This window comes from Chlamydotis macqueenii, chromosome 13, assembly GCF_036417535.1.
Source record: "Chlamydotis macqueenii isolate bChlMac1 chromosome 13, bChlMac1.mat, whole genome shotgun sequence".
Taxonomy (NCBI): Eukaryota; Metazoa; Chordata; class Aves; order Otidiformes; family Otididae; genus Chlamydotis; species Chlamydotis macqueenii.
The window spans coordinates 19,062,745-19,086,611 of record NC_141568.1 but is presented as its reverse complement, the minus strand read 5'-3'; the positions used below and the strand labels follow the sequence as shown (position 1 = coordinate 19,086,611).

General features: G+C 36.6%; 1 protein-coding gene across 1 annotated transcript in view; it reads left to right on the top strand.

Annotated features, from left to right (window-relative positions):
* CHD9 (chromodomain helicase DNA binding protein 9) overlaps positions 1-23,867 on the top strand; it is a 95,081-nt gene that overhangs the window by 10,405 nt on the left and 60,809 nt on the right. Inside the window, exon 4 of the mRNA XM_086758337.1 lies at positions 6,800-8,384. Coding sequence (XP_086614463.1) covers positions 6,966-8,384 — 1,419 coding nt within the window. The 5' untranslated portion in view covers positions 6,800-6,965. The remainder of the gene's footprint in view (positions 1-6,799; positions 8,385-23,867) is intronic.

The following is a 23,867-nucleotide window of genomic DNA, read 5'->3' as shown; positions in this document are numbered from 1 at the left end:
TTCAGTTTGAGCAAAGCTGCTCTCAGTAAAGAAGTTGTCCCGTCCATGGTGAAGGCAAACATCTTTGACAGTAGTAGAAATTTGTCTTTAGTTGTGTTGGAAGATGAATTTTCTTTCGAAATGAAATGTCATTTGTCATGTTGATTGACGTGAACTTTTATGAATGACCGTAACAATTGAGAGTTATTGAATTATTTTTTAAATAAATCTTTAATATTTATTTCCCAGAGGCTGCCCACTTCTGGAGAAAAGAGGGGAGGTGGTAGAAGGGAGTTTGTGCATGTCTGGGGAGTAGAGGGAGAAACAGTTATATGAGGTGATCAGTGCAAGCAAAGCAAGTGTAGGTATTAGAACAGACTACTCTGAATTACCATGGGAAGCGCGCACAAGCCAGTTTCCTCCAGTTTTATGCTCTTATTCAGAACTGGAACTCTAGCCATAGACTGAGAATTTAATTTAAGACCATCAGGTTCAAATCTTTCTCTTACTGATCTTTCAAAATACAAGGTACCTGAGTTATCTTTTGAGTATTCAGTGTGATGTCTGTGAACTCTGTAACAGAATAGAATTCTAAATGAAACAGGTATGTTGAGGGTATGGTTTCAGTAACGGGACGGTTCATTACTCACAAATAATTATAAATGCATACCAGTGAAAAGCAATTTAAAAATAAAATAATGCATATTTACATATGTGATTGGATGTGTATTTTTTTATTTAATGGAACAGGCTACCCAAACAAGTTTGCTCCTAATTTTAGAGGCAGTAAGAGAAAATGCATTTTTTTCAATCCATATTCAGCTACAGATACCATGGCGCTCTTGTACAAAGACTTATTCCTTTCTGTTAGGGAATAAAAGAGTTCATCTCTACTAAGTGTCTAAATGTTCTTTTTTAATTTTCTACATTTCTGGGATTTAGAGGGAATTGTCCTGTCCTCTGTGCATTTTAAATTAAACACGTACATTGATCTTTAGATCTATAATAGAGTATCACTTATATTGGCACATCAGTGGGAAGTAACTTCTGTATTGTTTAATTTACTGCAGCTTTTTGAACTTGGCTAAAGATTTAGTTATAATTGCATCTGACAAATAACGATAGTGTAATTGTCTTTTATTTTTAATATTGGGGAGGGAGTGTCTCTATTGTTTCCAAGTACTGTGCAGAAGTGATCAGTGTTTTGAGTATCTGGTTTTGAACATGCTGTATTACCTACCTCTTCTGATGCTGCGTTCCCTCTGCTAATAGACGGGGCCAATCATACAAAGCCACAAACCTGTCATGCTGTTGAACGCTGCATGGAAGTTAGCAAATGTTATGGTTTTGTCAGTCTCTTCGGCAGAACTCTTGTTTGGAAGCAAGTCTGTTATGCCTGGTTGCATTGCTTTCCTGGAAAAAAAAACCAAAACATTTTGCATATAATGTAAAATTCTCCCCTAGTCATGACTATTTGTGTTTACCCCTTCTGTGCCGTTTCCTGTAGTCTGTATTTCTGTTATGTCATGCTTTTGTGACTTCAGTTTTAATTCCTTCTATCTGCTAACTTGTCCCTAGCTACTTTCTGAGATAGCTTCTTGTGTTTTACTGTTACTCCCACTTCATGTTTTTGAAAGCGAAATTGGGTATCTTCGTTCCTTTCTGTTTTCTTATGTGTTCATTCTATTTTTTTTATGTATTCGGTAAAATAAATATTTCTTTCTTTTTTTTCCTGCTCTTTAGATCTTGTACCATTTCCTTCATTTCTGCTCTTACTTGTGTCTGTAACTACGGCTTGTCTTTTTACAGCTTGGATCTACCACACGCTAATGTGGTATAACAGGGGATCATCTCTTTGAGACTTTCAGGCTCTCTATTTCTTCTTGATCTTTCTTCCTGACAAGAATAAAGGCTTGTTATTAAACTCTGATGGGCAACAGGAATGAAGGAAACCTGGCTCCTAACCTAGCTCTGGTATTGATTGGTTCTTCTTGCACACACAGCTAAGGAAAGGGATCAAACTGGGCTGAGTGTAGCCAGTTTCACTTCTACGTGGTTTTGAATACAATAAGTCAAACTTGAAAAATATCTTAGTTTTAAAAAGTTAGAGTTGCAGAAGTAGTAAATGAGAGCTGCTTTTGCAGATTCAGAGGAACAACTATAGTGCATTGATTATGTTCTGTTTGTCATTGAAAAGACAGTTTTGGACCATACAGAATACAACATTATTTGCTTTTAAATGAAAAGCATGGGTTATGCAGAAACTAGTACTATTTTTTCATTCACTTAGACTGATAAGACTTATTTTAATACCAGGTCCTCTGTTCTAATACTTTAGTGTAAATTTTTAGTTTCAAGTAGATCTCTTAATGTTAAGAACTAGTAGACTGAAGAAAGTATAGCTGTTGTTTTTAATAAATAGTGACCAGACTGAAAAAAACCAAGAGCTGGGAGATGTTTCTGTTGTGATTCAAGTATGTTAGCAGAATAACTTGATACTTTTTGGAGCAAATGCTATGTTTTATGCGAGATGTCAAATGATACAGTTGGTAATCAGAAAAAAAAATTGTTGAAATTCTAGATGCTTCAGCATATCTGAAGATGGCAAACCTTCAGCTGAAGTTGAGGAATACTGTTGATGTTTCCTGGTAGTTAATTTTAGAAAACGTCCTTTTTAAAGGAAAAAAAAAAAAACCCACCAAACTTCTTTCAGAGTAGTGAGTGTAATGCACAATTTTGTTATATAGCCACTAGCTAGTTGTTACCCTGTAGTAGTAGTAGTAATAGGTCCTGTTGATTTGTTTTCTACATAAAATAATCTCAATTGATACAGAGTTGGGAGTTTAAAATACAAAGGGAGAAGCTAAATAATAATAAGAAACATTGCTGAATGCCTGAGTTCCATTTAATTTTTAAAAAACTAAACAAAACTCACTGCAGAAAAGTATAAATTTATCAAATGTCCTATAGTTGAAGCAACAAAATATTGTTGAAGGAATTCTAGCTCATAGGGGGCAGTAACTTTTTAAATTAAAGTGCAGCCGCCGTAGTCTTCCAGTTGCTTTGTCAGGTTGTACCTCTGTTATGGTGCTCATTTTGTTGTCTAGAATTTGTCCAAGTAGTTCTTAGACATCGACATGGTAAAGTGATCTTGCTCACTTTAAACTGGGTGAAGATTGACATTAAATCAGTATACAATGGTGGTAGAGAATTTAGATGTACAAAGTATTTGAATTAATTTATTTTTTAGAAGAAGTGTAACTTCATTACAAATTCTTGATGTAAGAGGGGACAAAGATGTCAAACTGTATTTACCAAGAGAAATCAAGCTTTAGATTGCTGTAAAATTGAATTATTTAGCATAACAGTGATTGCTTGTGTTGAAATACCTAATTTTGACAAAATAAAGAATTTCTTCTTTAAGGAGGGACGAAGAGCTCTTTTCCCTCTCTCTCTTCCCGTCCTTTAAATTTTTTTTTTAACACTTTCTGCATCTTTTACTGTAGTTTGCTTTATTAAGTAGAGATTCAAAACTAGTTTCCCCATCCTGATTAAAATGCAGCTTCAATAGGAGCTTATCTTCCATGAGAGAAGTATCTTGGAATTAATACTGTAAAACTTTGGCTGCTGTTGCATTGTTGAACTTGTAGTTGTCAAGTCAAATAGATGAAAGGCGTCAAAATGTTTATTTCCATCAAAGCCTTTCTGCCAGCTGAAGGTAAAAGCATGTCCGAAGTTCAGATTGATACCACACATCTGTTTGGGAAAGGAGAAATCTGGATGAAAGTGTGCTAAAATGTAATTGTAGCTGCCATAATTTTCTATATGAAAGGGAGCGAGGACATGGAGAAGAGAATTGCAGAAAACATGTAAAGTTATTGTATCAGAACTTTTTTGTTTCATAAAGTTGGATGTGAGAAGGTAGAGTTTTTTTAAGGAAGGAACAGAAAAATAGTACTTGCATGCCAATTAAGTTCAGAAATGCAGCACAATTTGCCTTTGTATGCCTTCACAATTTGGGCACTGAGCATCTCATGTTTTCATATTCAGGTACAGCCGAGAGAAACAAAAAGGACAATTGCTCAATAAATTTGGAAGATGACTTTGTGTGAAAGGCTGTTTCTCCAAATCAGATATCCTTGAATTTTCACACTGCTTCTCTTTGGGCTGAAGAGCATTGCTTGGACGCTGTAGGCACTGAAGAAAAAAGCTAGGGTAAAAGTACTTCTCTGGTCAAAACACAAGGTTTCTTCATAATAAATATACCGTGGTCTAATTAGCCTGAAGGTTTCTCATGGATCTAGCCTTCAGATTTCTCAGTTTGGAAGTTCATCTGTACTATCTGTCTTGCTTGGATCATTGAAGTGAGGCTGACATCTTCAGGTTATGCTATTTTTTTATACCTACTGAGATTGATTTATTTATAAAGCCTTTGTATTTTTAAAAGAGAGTTTGTATTATTTGTCTCTTATGTACTCCCTTTTTTTTTTCCTTATGCTGCAAGAAAGTAGGAAAAACTAAGATGAAAAGCATTTCTTGCATTTTGAACAAAAAAGCAAACTTCTATAAGGCAAACTCAGAGTTAGTGTCACAACTGCAGTGATGCCAGCTGTTATGCATGCTTTTTTCCTGGTTTTGACTATAAAGGTACACAGTAATCAGTAAAACATGAAGTGATTGTCTGGTGCATGTTTTTTCAGTACAGGGTTGTTTTAGTCCTGTTCGCTAGTTCTAGACTAGTAGTTAAACTAAAGAGCGTGTATAGTACTTAATTACTATGGAGTAGCTGGCCCATATATCATAAGTGACATATGTTTGTATATCCTATTGTATGAATATTACTAAAGGTGGAAGAAATATCTTTTTTTCTATTTTTTCAAGTTAGCACAAATTGAATCGCCTTCCTTATGAATCACAGTGAAATATGGTTTATCTCTGGGCTATCTGGGGAGCTGTATGCAGTCTGCTGAGCTATTTATACTCAATCTCAATATGTAAACTTTTTTTCATACAGGCTTCACATTTGAGTTTTTAACAGTAGTGTCCTTGATAGCATGGAACATGACATTTTACGCACAGTTACCATGATTTCCATCTGTCTTAGCCCAGATGGGGGTTTCTTTAATGAGATGTTTTGTTTTGTGTCTCCAGTACTCTTTCCTTGTACTTAATCTGACTTGGTTGTCTTCTCTTAAAATAGCTTTCCCTCCACTTAATCAGTGTTAGAAGAGAATGGGGTCTAATTTATGTTAGTGCTTCCTTTAACATGGGACTTTGGGAAGTCCTAACTTTAAGCAATAAGCTGTACATGTATCATCTGGAATCCATGGCTAGCTTGCTACACTAAGCTGTCACCTTCCTAAGCTTCTGTGCCTGCATGCTTGTTCTCTATACTCACAGTGGTTAACATTCATACCAATCCATAGTTGATAGATGTCACCAGTGGGTGTCTTTCGGTGTGATACAGGATCCATCTGTCCTTTTCCTGTTTTGACCAGAAGCTTCATATACCCGAACCCTCAACAAGGTTTATTAATTTAGGTTAGGCTTTATTCTGACGATGGTCACAATGTTTTCAGAGGACTAGGAGTGTAAGCAGAGCAGGTTTTCATCAGCTTGTCAAGGACTACTTTGTACTTAATAGGTTCAACGTGAACCTTCTCCATAAGAGAATATTTCAGATATCCGAGGTGTTCTGGAAGGATCCTATACTCATTTTATTCTTCATTAATGAAGAATTGCAGTTGAAATAGAGGAGGAGAGCATGAAGATGAACTTTAGTAGTAGGGTTAGGAATTAAAAGCTGTAGCTGTTTTCATTCCTTTTTTCTTCATGGTAATTAAGTAGACATATTGACAGGATAAAGGAACCATTATTCCATGATGATGCTTATTTAAAGTGATTGCTCCTCTGTTGTAGAGGTTTACTAGTTGTCTGGGAGGGTAAGTAATCACAGAGACACGTTATCATTCATTTCCTGTTCTGTTTGATTACACTATAAACAGGCAAGTTTTTAGGCTAAAGTTAAACTAACCATCCTTCTCAGCTCCCCTTGCCTGAAATCCCTGATTGCAAACACTAATTCATTGGGGATCATTCAGTGACACTAGAATAAATAAAAAAGAGAAACAACTTTTGTTTCAGAACTAGATAAGTGTGTAAACTCCGTTACTGAACCAGAGGTAGTTCTTTTCATGTGTTTATCTTTGACTGTACCACTGTATTCATCCTTTACTCTTTCCTTTAAATAAGTTTTATTACGTCTTTCCTAAGTGAGATAAAATACAATTTTTTAAGAATCTTACTTAATGCAACTTAAATAGAAGAAATGGAATAACTCAACTTTTCCTACTGAAGTCAAGGTAGCTTTGATTTTAATGTAGTTTAACCTTAACCTCCCAAGTTTCTTGTTTAAACATACAGAATTATTGCATACATTTTATGTATTATATGATTTCTGGACTATTAAAAAACATGAATCTGTTACAATTTGGTAGTTTTAATGAAAATGGCGAAGGAGAATCTAAAACTGTGCTTGGGTAATGGAGCCAACGGAATGAAAGAAGGAAACAATTACATTGAAAACATCAAATATTACTTTAATTACATAAGGAACAAAAATTATAAATGCTTCACAGGACATTGAGTATAAGCAAAAATAATTTCATTGATTTGTGGTTTAACTAAATGGTAACGTTATGAACAAAATATCAAAGCTCTGTAAAAGTGTTGGGGAGGGGAAGGAGCAATGAGAGTAATGAAAGTAATATTTTTTTTTTCCTTTTTTTTTTTTTTTCCTATTTTCTTTTCTTTCCCATAGGATGCTTTAACACTTCAGGGCGAATGTTTCATCAGAAGCAGTAATGGATGTTGGCATGCCTTGGATAAGGTGGTGACCGCTGGATGTCATTTGTTTCTGTTCACTGCAGAGAGCCAAAACTGACTCCATTTGGAGTTGAGAGAAAAAGCAGTACAGACCTGTCAAGATGACTGATCCAATGATGGATTTTTTTGATGATGCCAATCTTTTTAGTGAGACCTTAGAAGGTTTGTCAGACGATGCCTTTGTTCAACCTGGACCTGTTTCACTTGTTGATGAGTTGAATTTGGGTGCAGAATTTGAACCTTTGCACATAGACTCATTGAACCATGTGCAAGATGCTCAAAATCAACAAAAGATGAGTGAGTTTGATCAGCTGAACCAGTATGATTCCCTGAAACTTCACTCAGTAAATCAATCTTTTAATAGCTCAGCTGACAATGTCTTATCACCACACTCTCAATTCAACTGTTCACCAATTCATCCGCAAAACCAATCTAATGGGATGTTTCCAGATGTGGCTGATGGTAGTCCTATGTGGGGTCATCAAACCGCCACAACTGTTTCGAATCAAAATGGGTCCCCCTTTCACCAAGGACATTCTCAGTCTATGCAGCAAAACAAAAGCTTTGTAGCACACCATGACTTTGCCTTATTTCAGGCTAATGAACCGCAGCATCAGTGTGCCTCCCTACGGTCGCAGCAAAGCAGAAACAATACGGGGCAAGATGCTCTGAGTCAGCCAAAAGACTTCATGGAAGTTAACGTATCTACTTCTCACAGAGTCAGTGTTAACCACCCACCTTCAGTTTCTAATCCATCAACTTCACAGCAGCCTCTGTCTGTTCAACAGTTTTCTCAAACTGCAAGTGCTTCAATACATTTTTGTGGGAATCAAGAAGGCAATTTTGATGGACAGTCCCCAACTATTACTCCATGTTCTGTCAATAATAGCCAACAATTTTCATCTCCTTATTCTTACTCTAATAACCACATTTCTCCTTCCAGCCTCCTTCAATCTACAACAGCCCTTTCTTCAAGCCAGCAGCCGCACTCTATCTCTGACTTCACTGGAAGTGATGCCTTTACATCTCAAACAGGGACCAAGCAAGAAACAACTGAGCACATGTTGAATCCTACTACACCTCTGAATTCAAATAGTTTTCAAATGTTGCATTCTGCACATCCTCAGGGCAACTTTAGTAGTTCAAAACTCTCTCCTGTGAATATTAATTTTCCAGCTTCTGCTGGCTCTGCTTCTCAGATAAGCCATTTCACTGACCCTATTGAAAGCAACGGTTTTACATCTTTAGATGAGAACTTACTCCATCAAGTTGAGACTCATAATGAACCATTTACAGGACTTGACCCAGATGACCTCCTTCAGGAAGACCTTTTGCCACAGTTCGACGATTCTGCCTTCGTTCAGGATAGCACAAGCCATGTTTTAGAGCATGACCTAGAACACCATATAACCCCACAGTCATCTGATCTTGTACGGGCACAGTCTCAAAGTCAGATCCATCCTTGGCATTCTTCAGTTTCTAATCAGCATCTGCAAGACAGAAGTCGTGTACAAGGGCAGGTATGTAGGGATTTGGGGGGTGACCGTTTGAGCTGTTTGATTTGGTTGATCTGATACGAGTATTAGTGACTGGTGCTTGTGCCAATGCATGATAACTGAAGTCTCTGAGCTGTTGTTATTTGACTTGAAGAAGACTAAGTAATTGCTAGTTTAGGGGGAAAAAAAGCCCCGTTGATGCAGTCCTTGTGTTCTCCTGTTGTTTTTTTACCATTGTAGAAAACTTTATTTATATGACCTGAAACATTTTTTCAGAGAAAATGGTGTTGGTCCTTCTGCTGCTTATACTTCTTAAGTACAGCAGAGAAAATCGGATGTTTTATGTTTTTAGTGCAAATATAATGGCTTCTCTTGTCTTTCAAAGTACTCATAACAACATATTTTAAGAGCTTTAATGAGGTTTATGTGGCTGATTTCCTGCAAGAATTGCACTGGTTTTGTTGTACTCTGTTATCTTTGTGCTTGTGCTCATTGACTAAACATACAAACTTTATTGTTGTTGTTTTTTATGTGATGAGTAATAACAGAAAACATAAAGGCTATGCTTATGTTTGATTTTGTTACTTTTGGCTAAAACAAAAACTCCGCAGCTGTATTAGTGTAACATGCACATCTACTGCAAGTATTGAAGCCCTCTGTATGGAGGACAAGATAGCATAAAAATTATATTGTACTTTTTTAATGGTACACAAGAGAAACGAACTTCGCAGACAGTGCTTTGCAGATTATCTGAGAGAAATTAAAATTGTGTGAGCATTGAAGAGTTCAGAATGACAGTCCTTCAGCCAGTTTTTGAGTGCTTTCTTATAACTTATCTAACTTCGTTAATTTTCAAATAGCTTTAATTGAGATTGTCTGCTTTTTTCTTTTTTGTGTGTTGTTTTTTTTTTTTTTTTTTTTTTTTTGTAACACTGACCTTTATCTTCATCTGTATCATCATCTTCTCTTTTATAGGAAGCATGTAAGTGTCAATAAATTGAAATACAGACTGGTGCTTCTGGATTGCTTTGGTCTCTTATGAGAGTAGCTAAGCTTCTCAAAACAAATGAAATAGGGCAAGTAAAGTTACTTATTCACGACACTGTAACCAGCAAAACCATGTTTTCATTTCAGCTACTAGAAACTTCAGCATATATGAGATTTTTGCAGATTTTTCAGCTCAAAGAAATTCCTAAATCAAGAGGAAATAATATCTTGAATACAGGAGAGACTTAACCAAAAGCACTAATAATTTTTTTCAGCATTTGCAATTTATCAATCTTTAAAGCTATTGCTGTGGTTTTGGAGACTGGTTTAGTGGCTTTCCTTGTTAATACTTGAAGAGTGGTATCAGTGACTGCATTATCTATAAGTTAATAACTTAATGTTGTTACAGTTTGGCTTTGCTTGGTAGCTTCCAGCCCAAATTTGATTTGACGGGAATGGCTGAAACTTCTTCAGTTAGATGGTTTGGCAGAAGGAGCTGGAGTTTCTATATGATAAATGGATATCTTCAGCTGCCGTTGCTGGTTAGCTAGAGTTTCCAAAATTGTGAGACTGGCTGTTGAAGTCCATGTACATGTGAACAGTGAAAGTAGGAATTTTTGTTTTAAATTGTAGTAGGAATTTAGTTTGTATTTGGGAAAAGAGAGGGAATATAAATGTTTCCTAATTTTCAATCTGCATTTCAAAATAGTAACTCTGACATCAAATATATACATGCAGATAGCTTAAAGGAGGTTACAATAATTGTGTTATTTCTCTATATTGTTGCTATGAATATTCTCTCTACCTGAGAGAATAAAATGTTGTCTTATTGGAGAGAAAAAAAAAGGGAAGTAAATGAACTTAATTACTGACTCTTGCTTCTGCTTAGTTTGCAGGACACAGGCCTGTGAAGGAGGCAATGTAACAGTTTTGTTTCGCCTTTTAATTTTCTGTTATCAGTGTAGAGATAAGGGTTTAACACATTTTTATCTTTGGTCTTGGTTCAGTAGATAGCTTCTGCATTACAACTGCGTATGTTTACGGAGCGTGTGATTTTAGGTTCCTACTAGTGAAACTTTTTTGGTGAAGTTGTGGTGTAGTGTTAATAGAACCTGTATACAGCTGTGTGCTTGAGATTAGCTTGATTAACTGAAAGAAGCAGTAGATGCGTTCTGTTGGTTTTGATAAACATTTATTGCTTTTTAGGTCGGGGAGAGGGAAGAAGCGGGCACAGCCCAAGTATCTACTCTTGTCAGTTGTCTGTAACCTAAAGACACATGCTATAGTAGCTGCGAATGAAACGTGATCCTCTTTGACTGTCCGTACAGTACTGCAGCAGGAGCGGTGCCCGAGTTCCCTGCCAGGAAGCAGAGCAGCAGAACCTGGAGTACCGAACAGTAGCATAGAGGCTGTTGGTCTCCCATGAGTGTACTTGGGGTGAAGGGTGAAGAGGAAGTGGATTCCAGGAAAAGTGGGGGTGGCCAGAAATCCAGGGGTTAGCATTGTTTGTGAGGAGCATGTGGGAGACGAGCTAGGCAGCAAAAAGTAGGACTAATAAAACTTTCTGGTGCTGTGACTATTGTTGTGTACATCAGTACTTTTAAAGACATACTTTGATCTTGCTGACATCAGTTCCAGCACTTTGGTTTGTAACTAGGCATAGAGGGAGAGTTCTAAGGCCTCTGGAGAATGTTTAAGATTTTGGGGTTTAGGTTTGTTTTTATCGTGGTGTGAAAAAGAAAGCAAATTTACAGTATTTCAGTATTTTAACTTTTTTGTTTTATTCCCCCCCCCCCCCGAACTTTGAAATTAAATGGACAGAAAACAGATAGTTATAAAACTGACTGGGTTGGTTTTTATTATTTTGAGGTATGCAATAAATTGTATAAATTGGATTCTGACCCTGAGTTTATCTAATAGGACAGGAGTTCAGTGTTTCCTTAAGAAACTGGTTGTGCAGCAGTAGCTGTCAAACTATCACAAGGAATGTGTTCATGGGGGAGTGACAAAAGCAAATGATGTAGAAGTCTCTTTACATCAGCAGTGTGCGTAATATGAATTAGAAAAGCATAGCAATTACTGAAGTTAGAAGTGTTTCAGATCTGTCCTTTGATTACTATTCTAAGAAGAGATACAGTTCTAATTCTCACTTTTATTCTTTGATTACTTAGTAGAATTTGAAGTTCAGGATGAGTTTCTTCTGTTGTAACTTTTCACAAACGTGTGTAGTTTAACCAGAGAGGAAAAAGGTGGGGCAAGGGACGGGGAGGGAATATTGGTCGTCTTGAAACTGGTTGTCTCTCACCTAGGAGTTAGGTGGGAAGGGGTTTTGGTAACTTTAATATGTAGTTGATAAGGTGAACTGTTTGTTGTTTCATAAGGCAGTGTTTCATACTGGCTTTTGTACACAATGAGGAAACAATTACTAGTGGATTTAATTATTTTCATCAGTTTTACTTTGATAGTGATTGAGACTTTTTTGCAAAGGAAAACTTTATATTTTATGAAATAGTTAATGAACTGTAGCTATTGGAATGGACCCAGCATAAGGCAGCCAAAGATTTTTAACTACAGTTATGCTGAAGGTATTTCGAATCTAAAAAGAACATTAAATACCTGTTTAATTATTTGAAAAAAAGCATGCTCATCGCATTTTTTATTTGTGCAGTAGTCTTTTGATAGAAATTAATTTAAAAATTAATACAATCCATTCAGTGTAATAATACTGCAGAATTAAAAACAATCTAGAATGTCTTCTACTGCTATTATATTTCCTCTGCCTGCTCTAATTAGATTATAATTGTAAATAAATTTTGCCTCTTAATTTTACATCATGCATTTTTCATCAGTTAGTTTGAAAGCAGAAAGTGGATGACAGTTTTCAGGGGACTGGGTAGAATAAAATACATGTATCAAAATTTGTTTGCATCATCTGAAAGTTGAAATCCAGGCACGTGTTCCAGTGAGCATTTGTGTTTGAGGGGGAACATGAAAAATCATATCTTCATGTGTAAAAGACCACACCCCTCCAAAAACCAACCGTAAAACCTTGTTCTTTTTCCTAGAATGGTTAACAGGGCTGGTATACCTCACGTTAAGCATATCCACTATATTTGTGGATTTGTTCTTGTTCCTTTAATTACAGTTGATTTTATGGGTGACATCATCATATTAACAAATGTAAGTCTTTGAACTTTCCTTTTAAACATTTCTAGGAGTTTTATGCTCTGGATATAATTCTCTGCTTAAAGACCAATTTTCACGTTCCTTCTCAGAGCTTAATAAATTCTCTACCACAGTGAGGCAGCAGAATTCAGTTGTCGTCTCCCAGCACCTAATAGGTTTATCATGTATGTACACGTAATGACAGTAATCCCTCCACTGACCTTCTTTGTACTGTTTTCTCCAGCTTTTTGGGTTGCTTTCTACTGTTTTCAGAAAGGCGTGCACAAATAGGAGGCAGTGAAAGTGGCGAAGCTGTGTTGAATGCCCGGAGTTAATAAGAGGAGTAGGGCAAGGTCTCGGAGCTCGAGCAGTACAGTTCCTGGCATGAACCAAGTCTTTTACACTGTAGCTGTGCATAATATGTTTTCATTACTAATCTGTGGCTTGTTGCCAGTGATGTATTCATCACTGAAGATAGCAATATTCTGATAGCTTTGTGTATAGTTGAATGTGTATGAAGCAATTTCCTTTTGTATATATTTTATCTAAGTTTTATATAAGCATTGTAAACATTTTATTTCCTTTTAAAATGACAAATTGCGTATGTTGAGGAAAGGAAGTACATGTTTTTGAGATTATTTTCTAACACATTTATTGATTAATATTTATTATAATATTTAATTTATCCATTTCTTATTTGCCATATTTTTCCTTTCAAAATACAGCTGTATAGTAAGGGAAAGACTAAAATGGTTGGACCTTTAAGAACCAGGGAAATGCGCTAGAGTATCTGCTTTCCTATTTTAAAGGCTTTATGAGTTTGTTAGTGATTAGCATCTCTGTTGGGTAGAGTTTAATTGTTTCATCGTTCTGTTTTTGAATCTTTTTGGCTATCACTAATGCTTTTCTGAAGTCTCTCTCAGCCTTCATCACTTGTCAAATAATGAGGCTCTCCAATTCTTTATGTATGTTTCCTCTTTAAAACGAAGTGCTTGCTGTTGTGATGATTGTTATAATTTAAGAATATCATTTTTCCTGAGATAATTGCACACTCATTAAATTACTGCAATAATTGTCTTTAAAATGTGCCAAAAGAGAAGCATTTTTGTAAAAAGTTAACAGATGGCAAGCATAGGAAGGAAGCGTCTGGCTAGGTCAGCTTACAGGAGTAATCCTACAGATATCAAGGCGAGACTAGTTGACAAAAATAAGTAAAATAGATATTATTTTTTTAATGATATTGCAGAATAAGTGTGATTGAATAATCTAAATAGTTGTTTGCAAGCAGATGTCTTCTTAACTACTGAAGAGCTATAAAGCAATTCGGTAATATGAGAGTATGGATACAATTGTGCAAGCTTAGTGCCAGGAAGAAGTGGTACCTAATTATGAAGAAAACGGACCTTCTCTCAAATCGTTTTCTGAAGACACCAACCCGTACTATAGACTGGTAAAGGTGTAGTTCAATATATGCCTGAAGTGTAATCAGGTGTTGAGTGGGTTGAATTTGGGAACTCATGGCTAATAAATACAAGTGAGTGAATTTCTAGGATGATGAGACTGAGAATTCTTGTGTTCATTGGAAGAAGTTTGATAAAGCTAGGAATCTAGCTTTAGGCTAGAAGCAGTTGACAAGTCTTATATTTTTGAAACCAGTGTAATCTGTAGTAGAGATTGATTTTTCTCTCGTAGATGTGGCAGGCTTTCTTTTGTGTGGGTCGTTTGGCTTGTGTTTGCCCTTACTTGGCCTTTTTTGCTCCCTTGATGTCTTCCTGTGAAGGCTAGTATTTTAATTTCTATCTTAAGAAAATGTTCCCATTTTTATATACTGCCTTTTCAGGAGTTAGTCTGTATTTGAAAGTAATTTCGATGTTAGTAGCGTATGTGTATGTGCACATAATGTTATCCAATGTTATCTTGTATTGCAAACCAGAACTAGTTTCGTTGCTAGGAAGGCCTCTGTTAAGAGTTATTCATGACTTCACAATTTAGTTCTAGTTTGGAAAGGAAAAAAAAAAATTGACCTTAGTGTTAAAGAAAGCAAGCAAATATTTTTCTTTCTGAGTGTTTTGTTTCTTTTATTGTCGTTTGAAACATTGTTTCAGAAAGAGTTCTGACTGATGAGTTTTTAAAATAATCTTAAGAGTAACCTTAAAAACAGTTGTTTCACTGTATCATCTTTTTTACCCGGTACCACACATATAGGAGAGTTCTTTCATGGTATTTTAAGCAAACTTGCTAGAAAAACGTCGCTATTGTGCTTTTTGTGACCTGCAGCATGCTATGGCTTACAGTACCTGTTTTTATACTTCAGAAGAATGAGAAATAGTGCTAGAAAATGCAGTATTTGGGTTGTTTTTCTTCTTCCCTAAATCCTTGTAGCAGCAGCTTATGAGGCCCAGGTACAGCTCAGCTTGATGTGTAAATTTTGTTGTAGCAGGAACTTTGGTTCTTGCAAGTCTTAAAAGCAGCAAGTAGCTGTTACAGAGCACGAGTTGTCACAGGGAAGGCACGTAAATTAATCTAAGGAACATGAGTGACAAAATCAGACATGTGTCTTCCTATCTTTGAGTTTAGTAAGAAAAACTTTTTTTTAAAGATGAGGCAGATTTATTCTGATGTGTCTGTGTTGTAGCTCCTGTCTGTGTCATCGTATAGAAGTTTCTTGGAGCTGCAGTCATGTGGTGCTATGAAATCTGATCAACTCCAGATACTGCACAGGAGACATGTTTTATGGTGCCAGGCTTGTGTGTGTTTTGGCATAATATAATATAGTTTAATTGCGTGTGTGTGCGGGCTTTGACTGATTTCAGGGGATTTCCAGAAATGGTGACTCAACCTTGCGTGTTAGGGACGGACATATCAAGGTGCTCATGCTCATTTTGTTCTGTTTTTGTTCTTTATGGTTATCCTTGTGAAGCTCTTGGATGCTGTCTTCTATCTCTAGAAATTTTTTAGGAGACTTCTGGGGGAAAAAAATGATTGGTTTTTGTTTGGGTTTGGTGGTTTTTTTTGTTGTTGTTTTGTTTTGTTTTGTTTTTTGGTTTTTTTTTTTGCTTTGGGGTTTTCTTCTTTGCCTGAAATTGAATTCTTTTAGTCCTCAGGAGTATCCTTTGACTTGGGACCTCTATTTTCAAACCATTGCTTGTTTCTCATAAAATCCTTTTCTGTAGGCATCTAGTTTTCCTGCGTATTGGGGTGGAGATGTGGGATTTTGTTCAGGAATATTTAATTGAGAAAAGTAGATTCAACGAGAGTGGTTTCATTAGGCTTGCATATATGAAGAATACTCTTATAGTGGAGATCCTGGCATTGAAACCTGTTGAAGTAGTTCATTGAAGCTGACAGAAAAAAATATTTAAGTGGAAGAAGTATGTCCCCCTTGGATTTAAATGGAAATATACTGTGCAGTCAGTACTAGTTTTAATGATGTTAGTGACTCCCTAGCTATTAATGTTAAAAATAAATTACTTTTCCCAATTTCTGTCAGTGTATTTTAATGTATGTTAGGAGCTGATTTTTTTGGTCTCACTGAAATTACAAACACTGAAAACATATTGGTTACTTCGTTCGGTATTGAGCAGTACTACAAAAATCCATATTCAGAGATAGAATAAACTTTTAAACTTAACTGCTTCTAGTGAATAAAATTATTGTAAATAGAGATATTACATGCTAGACTTTGTGAGTGTACAAGATCTTTTCATTTAAAGAAAGTTCATGATCAGAAATTCCCTGTTAATACGGAATCAAGTCATATCTTTTTTTCACGTCTTTCATCTTTCACAGTACTTCATTGTTCTGTCATGAACAAGCAGTGAAAATGCATATGTTTTTTTAAAAAGTAAAAAAAAATTTAAAAGGAGGCTGGCAGTGTTATCATAGAACCATTTCCTGGTACTGACCGAGACAATGTCCAGGAGCCTTCATGCTCTGACTAAGCTGCTTCATGTAAAGGTTAAGTGAATTTTATTTTACCATTGCACTCATTGTACTACAAAATTTGAGTAGAATTTATTAAATTAGGCTGTTAAAACATGTTGTGGAAGAGAATCTGTCTCTGTTTTGTTCAATCCATAGCTGTTTCTCTGACCCAACTTTCCTTTCTGTAGGTAATTGCAGAAGTGAGGTGTGGAGACAAAAGGTGGGCAGGTTCCTGCTAGTTCGGCATAGTTCTTGCCTACTTGCCCTTCGCTTTCATCACTTCAGTAGGTGAAGTGACTCCTTCAAGTAGCAGAAGAGTACAAAAAATAGACCGTGGACGGTTCTGCCGTTAACAGCCCTTCACAACCATAATGACTTCCAACTCTGGGACAAAAAACAAACGGGGAACTTGTGAGGGGGAGAGAGTAAGGAAACAGTAATAAACTTCGTAAGGATGAAAGGGATTTTGTTTTAATGGTAAAAATGCTTTCTCACAAGGCACTCCCATGAGAGGTGTAGAAGGAACACTTTAACTGAAATTAACTTTGACAAGAGCCAGCTACCATTAAGGTCCTGTTGCTTGTTTTTGCTAAGTAAGAGATGCGTGCCTTGCTGGTGTCTGGGTGTGCTTGGGACAGGCATGCTGAAGCTGATCCGGAGTGTTTGGGTTAAGGTGAGTGAAAAGCTCCTTGTGTGGTGTTCTTTTTGGAGGTAGTTCAGGTGGGGTTTTCTCTTGGTTGGTGATGAAAAACATGAGAAAATTAATCTCTTGATGGCACACAAAAGTGGTGGCCATTGAGAAGGTGGACAGGTAGCAACGTGGGAAAACGGAAAAAAGACAGCTCTTTTTTCAGTTCATTTGGAGGTTTTAAAATTTTGCTTTGTTACGCACACTTTAGCAGCCAATTCTTTGTTTTACATTAAAATCAGCATTTTTAAGGATTTTGTCATCTTGTATAAATCATAATTTCTGTGTAATGCTAAAGAAAATTACTTGATTTAAAACTACTTGAAAAGAAAACAGTAGCTAAAAACCTGAATACTTTTAAAGTAATATGGAAATTTACTGACGACTGCAAATCCGAGTAGTGCGTATGTTATTTAAATTGCTGGGTGTGTACTGCAGAGGTTGGATAAAAGCTATCTCAGCACATTCAGCTTGGTGCCCTGTAGTTTGTGTGGCGTGTATAGGTTATTCCAATGTTCTTTTTTCCTTAATAATAAAATAAAATCAGCTACTATTTACAATTTAAAGCTTGATGCAGCTTCTAAAATAAAACCTTTATTTAGAATCTTCTGTCTGTATCCAGTGTGTTGAGAAGATTGTCCTGTATCCTGGCATTTCCCGGTGAACTCAAACCTGAGAGTACAGTGGCTGGTGAAAAAGCTGCATGCTTGCTTCCACCAGTTTTTAGGTTTTCCCAAGTGTGAAACACTTCCTAGTAATGTAGAAAAAATGCAGCTTTAAAAAATTTAATTTAGATGGAGTTTGTGCACCTTTTCCTTACCGCCTTCCCTCTGTCCAGCTTTTCATGTCAGGTAATTTTATACACATGAATGATGGATGAAGTTAGCAACGGAGTTGCCATGAATTAGCGTGAGTTTATTTGAGATGGTATAAAAACCCCATATATTTTTAAAAAACAGCAATAAAAGTTGCAGTGAAAAGGGAAGCTTTAGAAGTTCAATGTATTCTATGTGCAGCAGTTCTTTGTTTTGCCTTATTTTGGGGATGGAGTATATTTCATTTCAGATATTTTTTCACCTTTTTTGGTTACAAATTTGAATTTATAATTCTTAGCACTCTAATTACAGAATTCCAACATTCTGTATTTCCAAGTGAATACAAGCTTGCGTTTCATTTGGCCCCTTGTTTTGCTTTTTGATCACGCTTGCAGTTTGGAAAAGTGCTAATGCTTCACTTCCTTTTGTGACTCATAAGGCCTTAAAGTGAGCTGCTGTGTTATTGTAGATCTTGTTCCTTTCCAGACAGGCAGTTTCTCTTTCCCATTAGCGACTAACTTCCTTTTGTGTCAGTAAAAAAGATTACCTTTCAGCAGCTTTACTTTGACCATCATGTTGCAAGGCTTGTTTATGCATTTAAACCTGAGCCTGTGTATTATCTTACTGAATTCAGACAACTAAACTTGTGAATTTATCTTTCTTTTAGGACAAGAGCTTTAGAACATCAAAGGAAAAAAATAAATTTAGAAAGTAAGCAGTAGTTTCTGAAATTGATGGTTCAAAATATAAACTATTACAGCAGTCTTCTTTTGTTTTGTTTTTATTATGCATAGAGAATTGAAACAGGCTTGAGTAATCAGAACAGAGGTGCAGTAAGTGGAATCTTTTCAGAATATCTTATCTTAAACTTCAGATTTCCTATATTAAAATTTTTGGAAGAGGAAAGAGTGATAAACCTTGCATTTCTGGGAATACACTAGTCCCTCAAAACTTCAAAATTAATACATTTTAATTTATACATTGAAAAGTTCCTTTTCGGTCATAATTTAACACTAAAGAATGGGGATATGCGCAGACAAATTAATAATTCAGTAGAGGAACGGCAGTTTAAATATTGTCATAAATGGACAAGGACACTCCACAGCATTTGCCTTTTTGAAAGTATTTATTCAGCCGTTTCTGAATCGATGCAATTTAGTCATTTGCCATGGAGTCTTGTCAGTAGGTGCACATGTAAGAGGCTCAGATGCACTAGTAGGAAGGAAAAAAACGTAACTTAGAAGGTGATGTTAGATACTACCAAGTGTGAATGTAAAGTAAGAATAACAAAAAAGGAGATATAAAAGACTGATGTCTTGGCCACTTAGTCAAACTATCTTCTAAAGAAATGTGGGTCCCTATAGCATTCCTGTAAGTCCTCAGTTTTGATGTGTTTGAGTGCCTTCAGGGAAAGGGGAAGAGGAGGTATGGAACAGGAAGGCCTGTTCAGCATTGTTTTAGCAGAACTTCTGTTCAGATTTTGTTTTATCAGATGAGAATCTATATGGAATTATGGAGAAAAGAAAGAGTGAATGGATTATGTAGTGTCAGAGTTCGATTTTGCAGCTTATAGTTATTATAATTGTAATGTCTTATGTGGATTCTCAGAGGTCTAAGAGCTCACGTTTCACTTCTCAATAAAATATCTCTACCTGCCTGCTTCATGTAAGCAGTAGGGACATCTCTGAGATTTCTGTTATTCTGATTTGACTGAATTTGATCAGTGCGTCAGAAATTGCTAGGAGCTGGGAAGCATAAATGCACAAACTTGCGCGGTGTGGTTGTATAGCTTTGTGGTTGGTTTGTTGGGTTTGGTTTGGTTTTTTTTTTTACAGCAAGCTGCATACAAATTGAACAGCTGTCACTCGTCATTTAATGTGCATGTATAACTGTAACCTGAGAGCTCACAAACAACCTAGCTGAATGTTTTAAAGTGAAATCTTTCTTGTAAGTCTTCAAAGAATGAATGATTATCAGAGACTGGCTTCATACTAAGGGACAGAAGTGTTCCCTGCTCTATGAAGGACAACTGTTCTGTCACTTAGGGGTTGGGGGCATTTAGTGTATCTTACTGTGGTTTGGTTTTTTTTTTTTTTCAGATTAGGCAATGTGGGAAAGAGGCCAGTCAGGTGAAGCTATTAATAATGTGTTTCCTTGGGATAGCCAGTGAGGTTTGATGAAGTTGTAGTGAACAAACTTAGCTCCATGTCACATTTATCCTTAGGTAAGTTAATCTTGAATATGATAACTCCATAAAGATGTCTTGGGTGTTCAGTGATGAAGCATCCAATGGGGGGGTGAAATAGGCTGCTACTTTGCACTGCTATTTTAAATTTCAAAATGTGCAGCATTTTGCTAGACTGGCACGGGTTTTAGTTGGCATAGGGATGGTTTAGGTTGAGGAGCATTAGGAAAAAGTCCACCGGTGTCTGTAGAGCTCTTTGCTACTATACCACTCAGAGCTCTGTAGACAGCTGAAGAGCGATGACGTGGTTCACCATACTGATACTGGCATATGTCTGCCCTCTTTATTCATATTGCTGCTACATCTGCTTTTTAAAAATTAAGCAGATAGTAGCAGGAGGACTGGAAAAGCTTGCCCATAGTAAGCTTATACTTGGTACATTTTGTTGCTGTGTGTTTTATTTTCAAGATACCTGGTATTTGCAAACTGGAAAGGTGGAATACTGAATCATTCTGTTATAGAATAATTAATTTCTTATGTGTGTATGATTTTTTTTTGCGGTGCTTGTTCTTGCAGTTTTATAATAAATATTTGTATATAGTTTCTTTCTTTCTTTTTTTTTCCCCCGAGGCTTAAAAAAATAATCCTAGGAAAATGTCTGAAACAAGGACTTGCCTTGGAGAGAGGGAGAAAAGAATCCACACTTAACTCCAGCCAAAAGTCATTTAGAGATTTCCTGTTGTTTGCTTCCATTTTGTGAGGTGGTTTTGTTTTCTCTTTATCAATCTTAAGATTAGGAAATAAAGTATCTTATTATTGTATTTTTTTTTTTAATGGGAGAACACAAGTTTAATAACAGTTTTCTTCGTTTTTGAAATCAGAGGGGTGTTCAAAAAAATACATGTTTCAGCAGTTTGGTCTAAAGAGAAGCTCAGATCTTTAAGTACAGTTAAAATTATTTTTAGCATCCCTCACTGCACTTTATATTTACATTTAATATCTATTCAGGGAGCCCCCTTACTTTGGATTCAAAATATAATGCAAAACCAAACTGAATTTAATCTTATGAGGGAACGCAAGGTTTCCTACAGAAAAGAACAAAGTTAACAGTTTATTCTGATTTTCTCCAGTATTGTTACTCAGCAGGTTCTTGAAGCACCACTTACTGGTGTGAGAGATTACTTGAACCAACATCTGCTCAGTGACGAAAAGCTAGAAATTAGTGCAGTTTCAGTTAATGCTATATTTTTCTAGAGTACAAAAGGTCATTAAATGTTGGGGAGAGCTGTTCTCTTCTGCCGCTTGGCAGGTTCCGCTCCCCACAGTCATAGAAGCTATCTGACTTTACCTGATAAGTAAAAGTTTACCTGTTGTAAAAACAGAGGTGTGTTCCAGAACTCTCACCTGTGCCTTCTAAGAATGTCCTTGATGGTGTGGGATTTCAGTGGATCAATTTATTTGTAGGGCTTTATCTGGGGGTTTTGAACTCTTAGTGACCAGTCTTTTTAATAAAGAAAGAGCTGTGTTATTTTCTTGGCCATAAATGTTTGGCGAAGGACCTTACAGATTTATTTCCGGATGCTTGCACAGGGCTTGTTTCAAACAGTGAACTGAAACCTGACTTTTCTTTTGTAGAGTATTGAGTTAAATCAGCCCTTTTTTTTTTTTTTTAAGGAGTCAAGTAATTGTGAAAGTTATCAGGTAAGATCAGTCAGGAGTACAAGAAAGAACCAGAGTAGTGGAGCTTTGTGACTAAAAACAGTTTGACCTGTAGAATAGGTATTAAAGAAAATCTGTAGAGGTGTGGCGTGACTGAAGTTGGTTTGAGCCTGGTAATTCAGATCTGTTGTACATCCACAGTGCCAGTTGACTTGCGTATGACCATTATGGGTTTTTTCCCCACATATTGGAGCCCACAGTTTTCTCATGTTCAGGATAGTGGTACTTCTAGTGGGAACCCCATCCCGTGGCTGGAACAAAAGGTAGGCCTTGCATCAGGCTTAGATCAGTACAGGTACTCAGTGTTACTAGTCCTGCATGTGACAAACAGCACCCGAGAAACTACACTGAGGTGGTAGGTTTTATTGGTATTGTGTGCCACTTTCCAAATAGCTGTGTTCAGCGTTGCAGACTAGAACCAGAGACTTCCCTTTGTACACGGTGGGCACAGAACACCAAGCCACTGAGAACTGACAGGCATCCAGTGCTGTAGCTTAGCAGAGCAGGCAGGATGAAGTTCTCTGTTTCTTTCATTTCCTGGCAATTTATTATGCTCCATTACATAGTACCTCCTTTAAGATTACAGTGGAAGTTGCACACAGTTTTTATATCACTACTAAATATTCAGAAAAACAATCTAACCATATTTGACACTAAGCCCCAAAAAAAGTCTTCAAACAAAGTGTTCCAAAGGGGAGCTTACGTGTGTTGTAGACTCACTCTCTCATACCCGGTGCTGCCTTTGCAGCATGCCCAGGTTACGTGGGACAGTGGCTTGATTTTCTCCTGGGCAATGATAGAGTAGATCAGAGGCTTAATGGTGAAGAAGCTGCTGCTAATCACAACTATGGTATCTTGGCTACAGAAGTGGTGAAACGTGATTAGCAGTATTATTACTGGGTTCTGTAGCACTCGGATGAGAAACACCACCTTATGTAGAGAGCGTGTGACGTGCAAAGCAGGTGCTTGTTTCATCTTAGAAACATGACTAGTTTAAGGTTGCTGACCTTTACATTAATATTTTCATTTCCACATAAATTCTAAGTTTAGTTTTAAATCCCTTGTGAGGTAGAAATCACAGTAACCAAATTTATGTTCTGAAATGACTGTTACACAGATAAAAACTGTTGCCTGGCCATGTTGCTATAGTTGTAAGCCATTCATTTATCAACATTACAGATAACAAATATGGAAGATGGAAAATACATATCCACCACCACCACACCCCCCCCCGCCCCGTATATTCTTCCTTTTTTTAAATCTGTCTGTAGCAGATCTATTTTAATTTTGGTTAGGTTTCACATATGTATGTCTTGAGATTCTGGATCCCTTAAACAGAGAGACATTCATTAGCAATGATAATAAGCAAGAAAAAGAAGGAAGAATATTATCAGCATGTTGAAAGAATTTTGAATGCTTCCTTGGCTCTCTTAATGGTTCCACGTATGCACCAAAGAGAATGGAAAAAATGATAGAACCCCGTGGATCTTCATTTGCCAGTGCTCTTGGCTTTGTAGAGCAATCCCAACATGGTATGGGGGAATGAGGAAACAGGACATAAAAAGCAATTCAGAAGGAACTCTGAAGGCAGAAAAAGGGCACTTTTCTGGAGAAAATAAACCCTGTTGCGTGTTTAGATGATCTTCCCATCAGTTGTGTGGAGGTAGCTCAGTTAACCATGGAAATCTTCAGTGTCTCGTCGAAAGAAAACCACTTGTTTTGCTGGGATGCTGTTCAGCTAAGGAGGCTCCTTTCTGAATGCATGTGGGGTGACACACATCTGGATTGTAAGGAATCTTCTGCAGATGGATTCTATCGAGAGTGTGAGCTCATGTATTTTTTCTAATAGATACACTTTTTATTATAAAACCACCGTTAAAAAAAAAAAACTGTAAAAGTGAGTTATGCAGACTGTTTTAGAGGAAAAAAGTTCAGACTAGAAAGGAATACAGAAGTCACTGAGTTGAGTTTGTGCATTTTTTCAAAGTTTTGTTCTAAATACAGTTTTATAATTCAAATGCTGA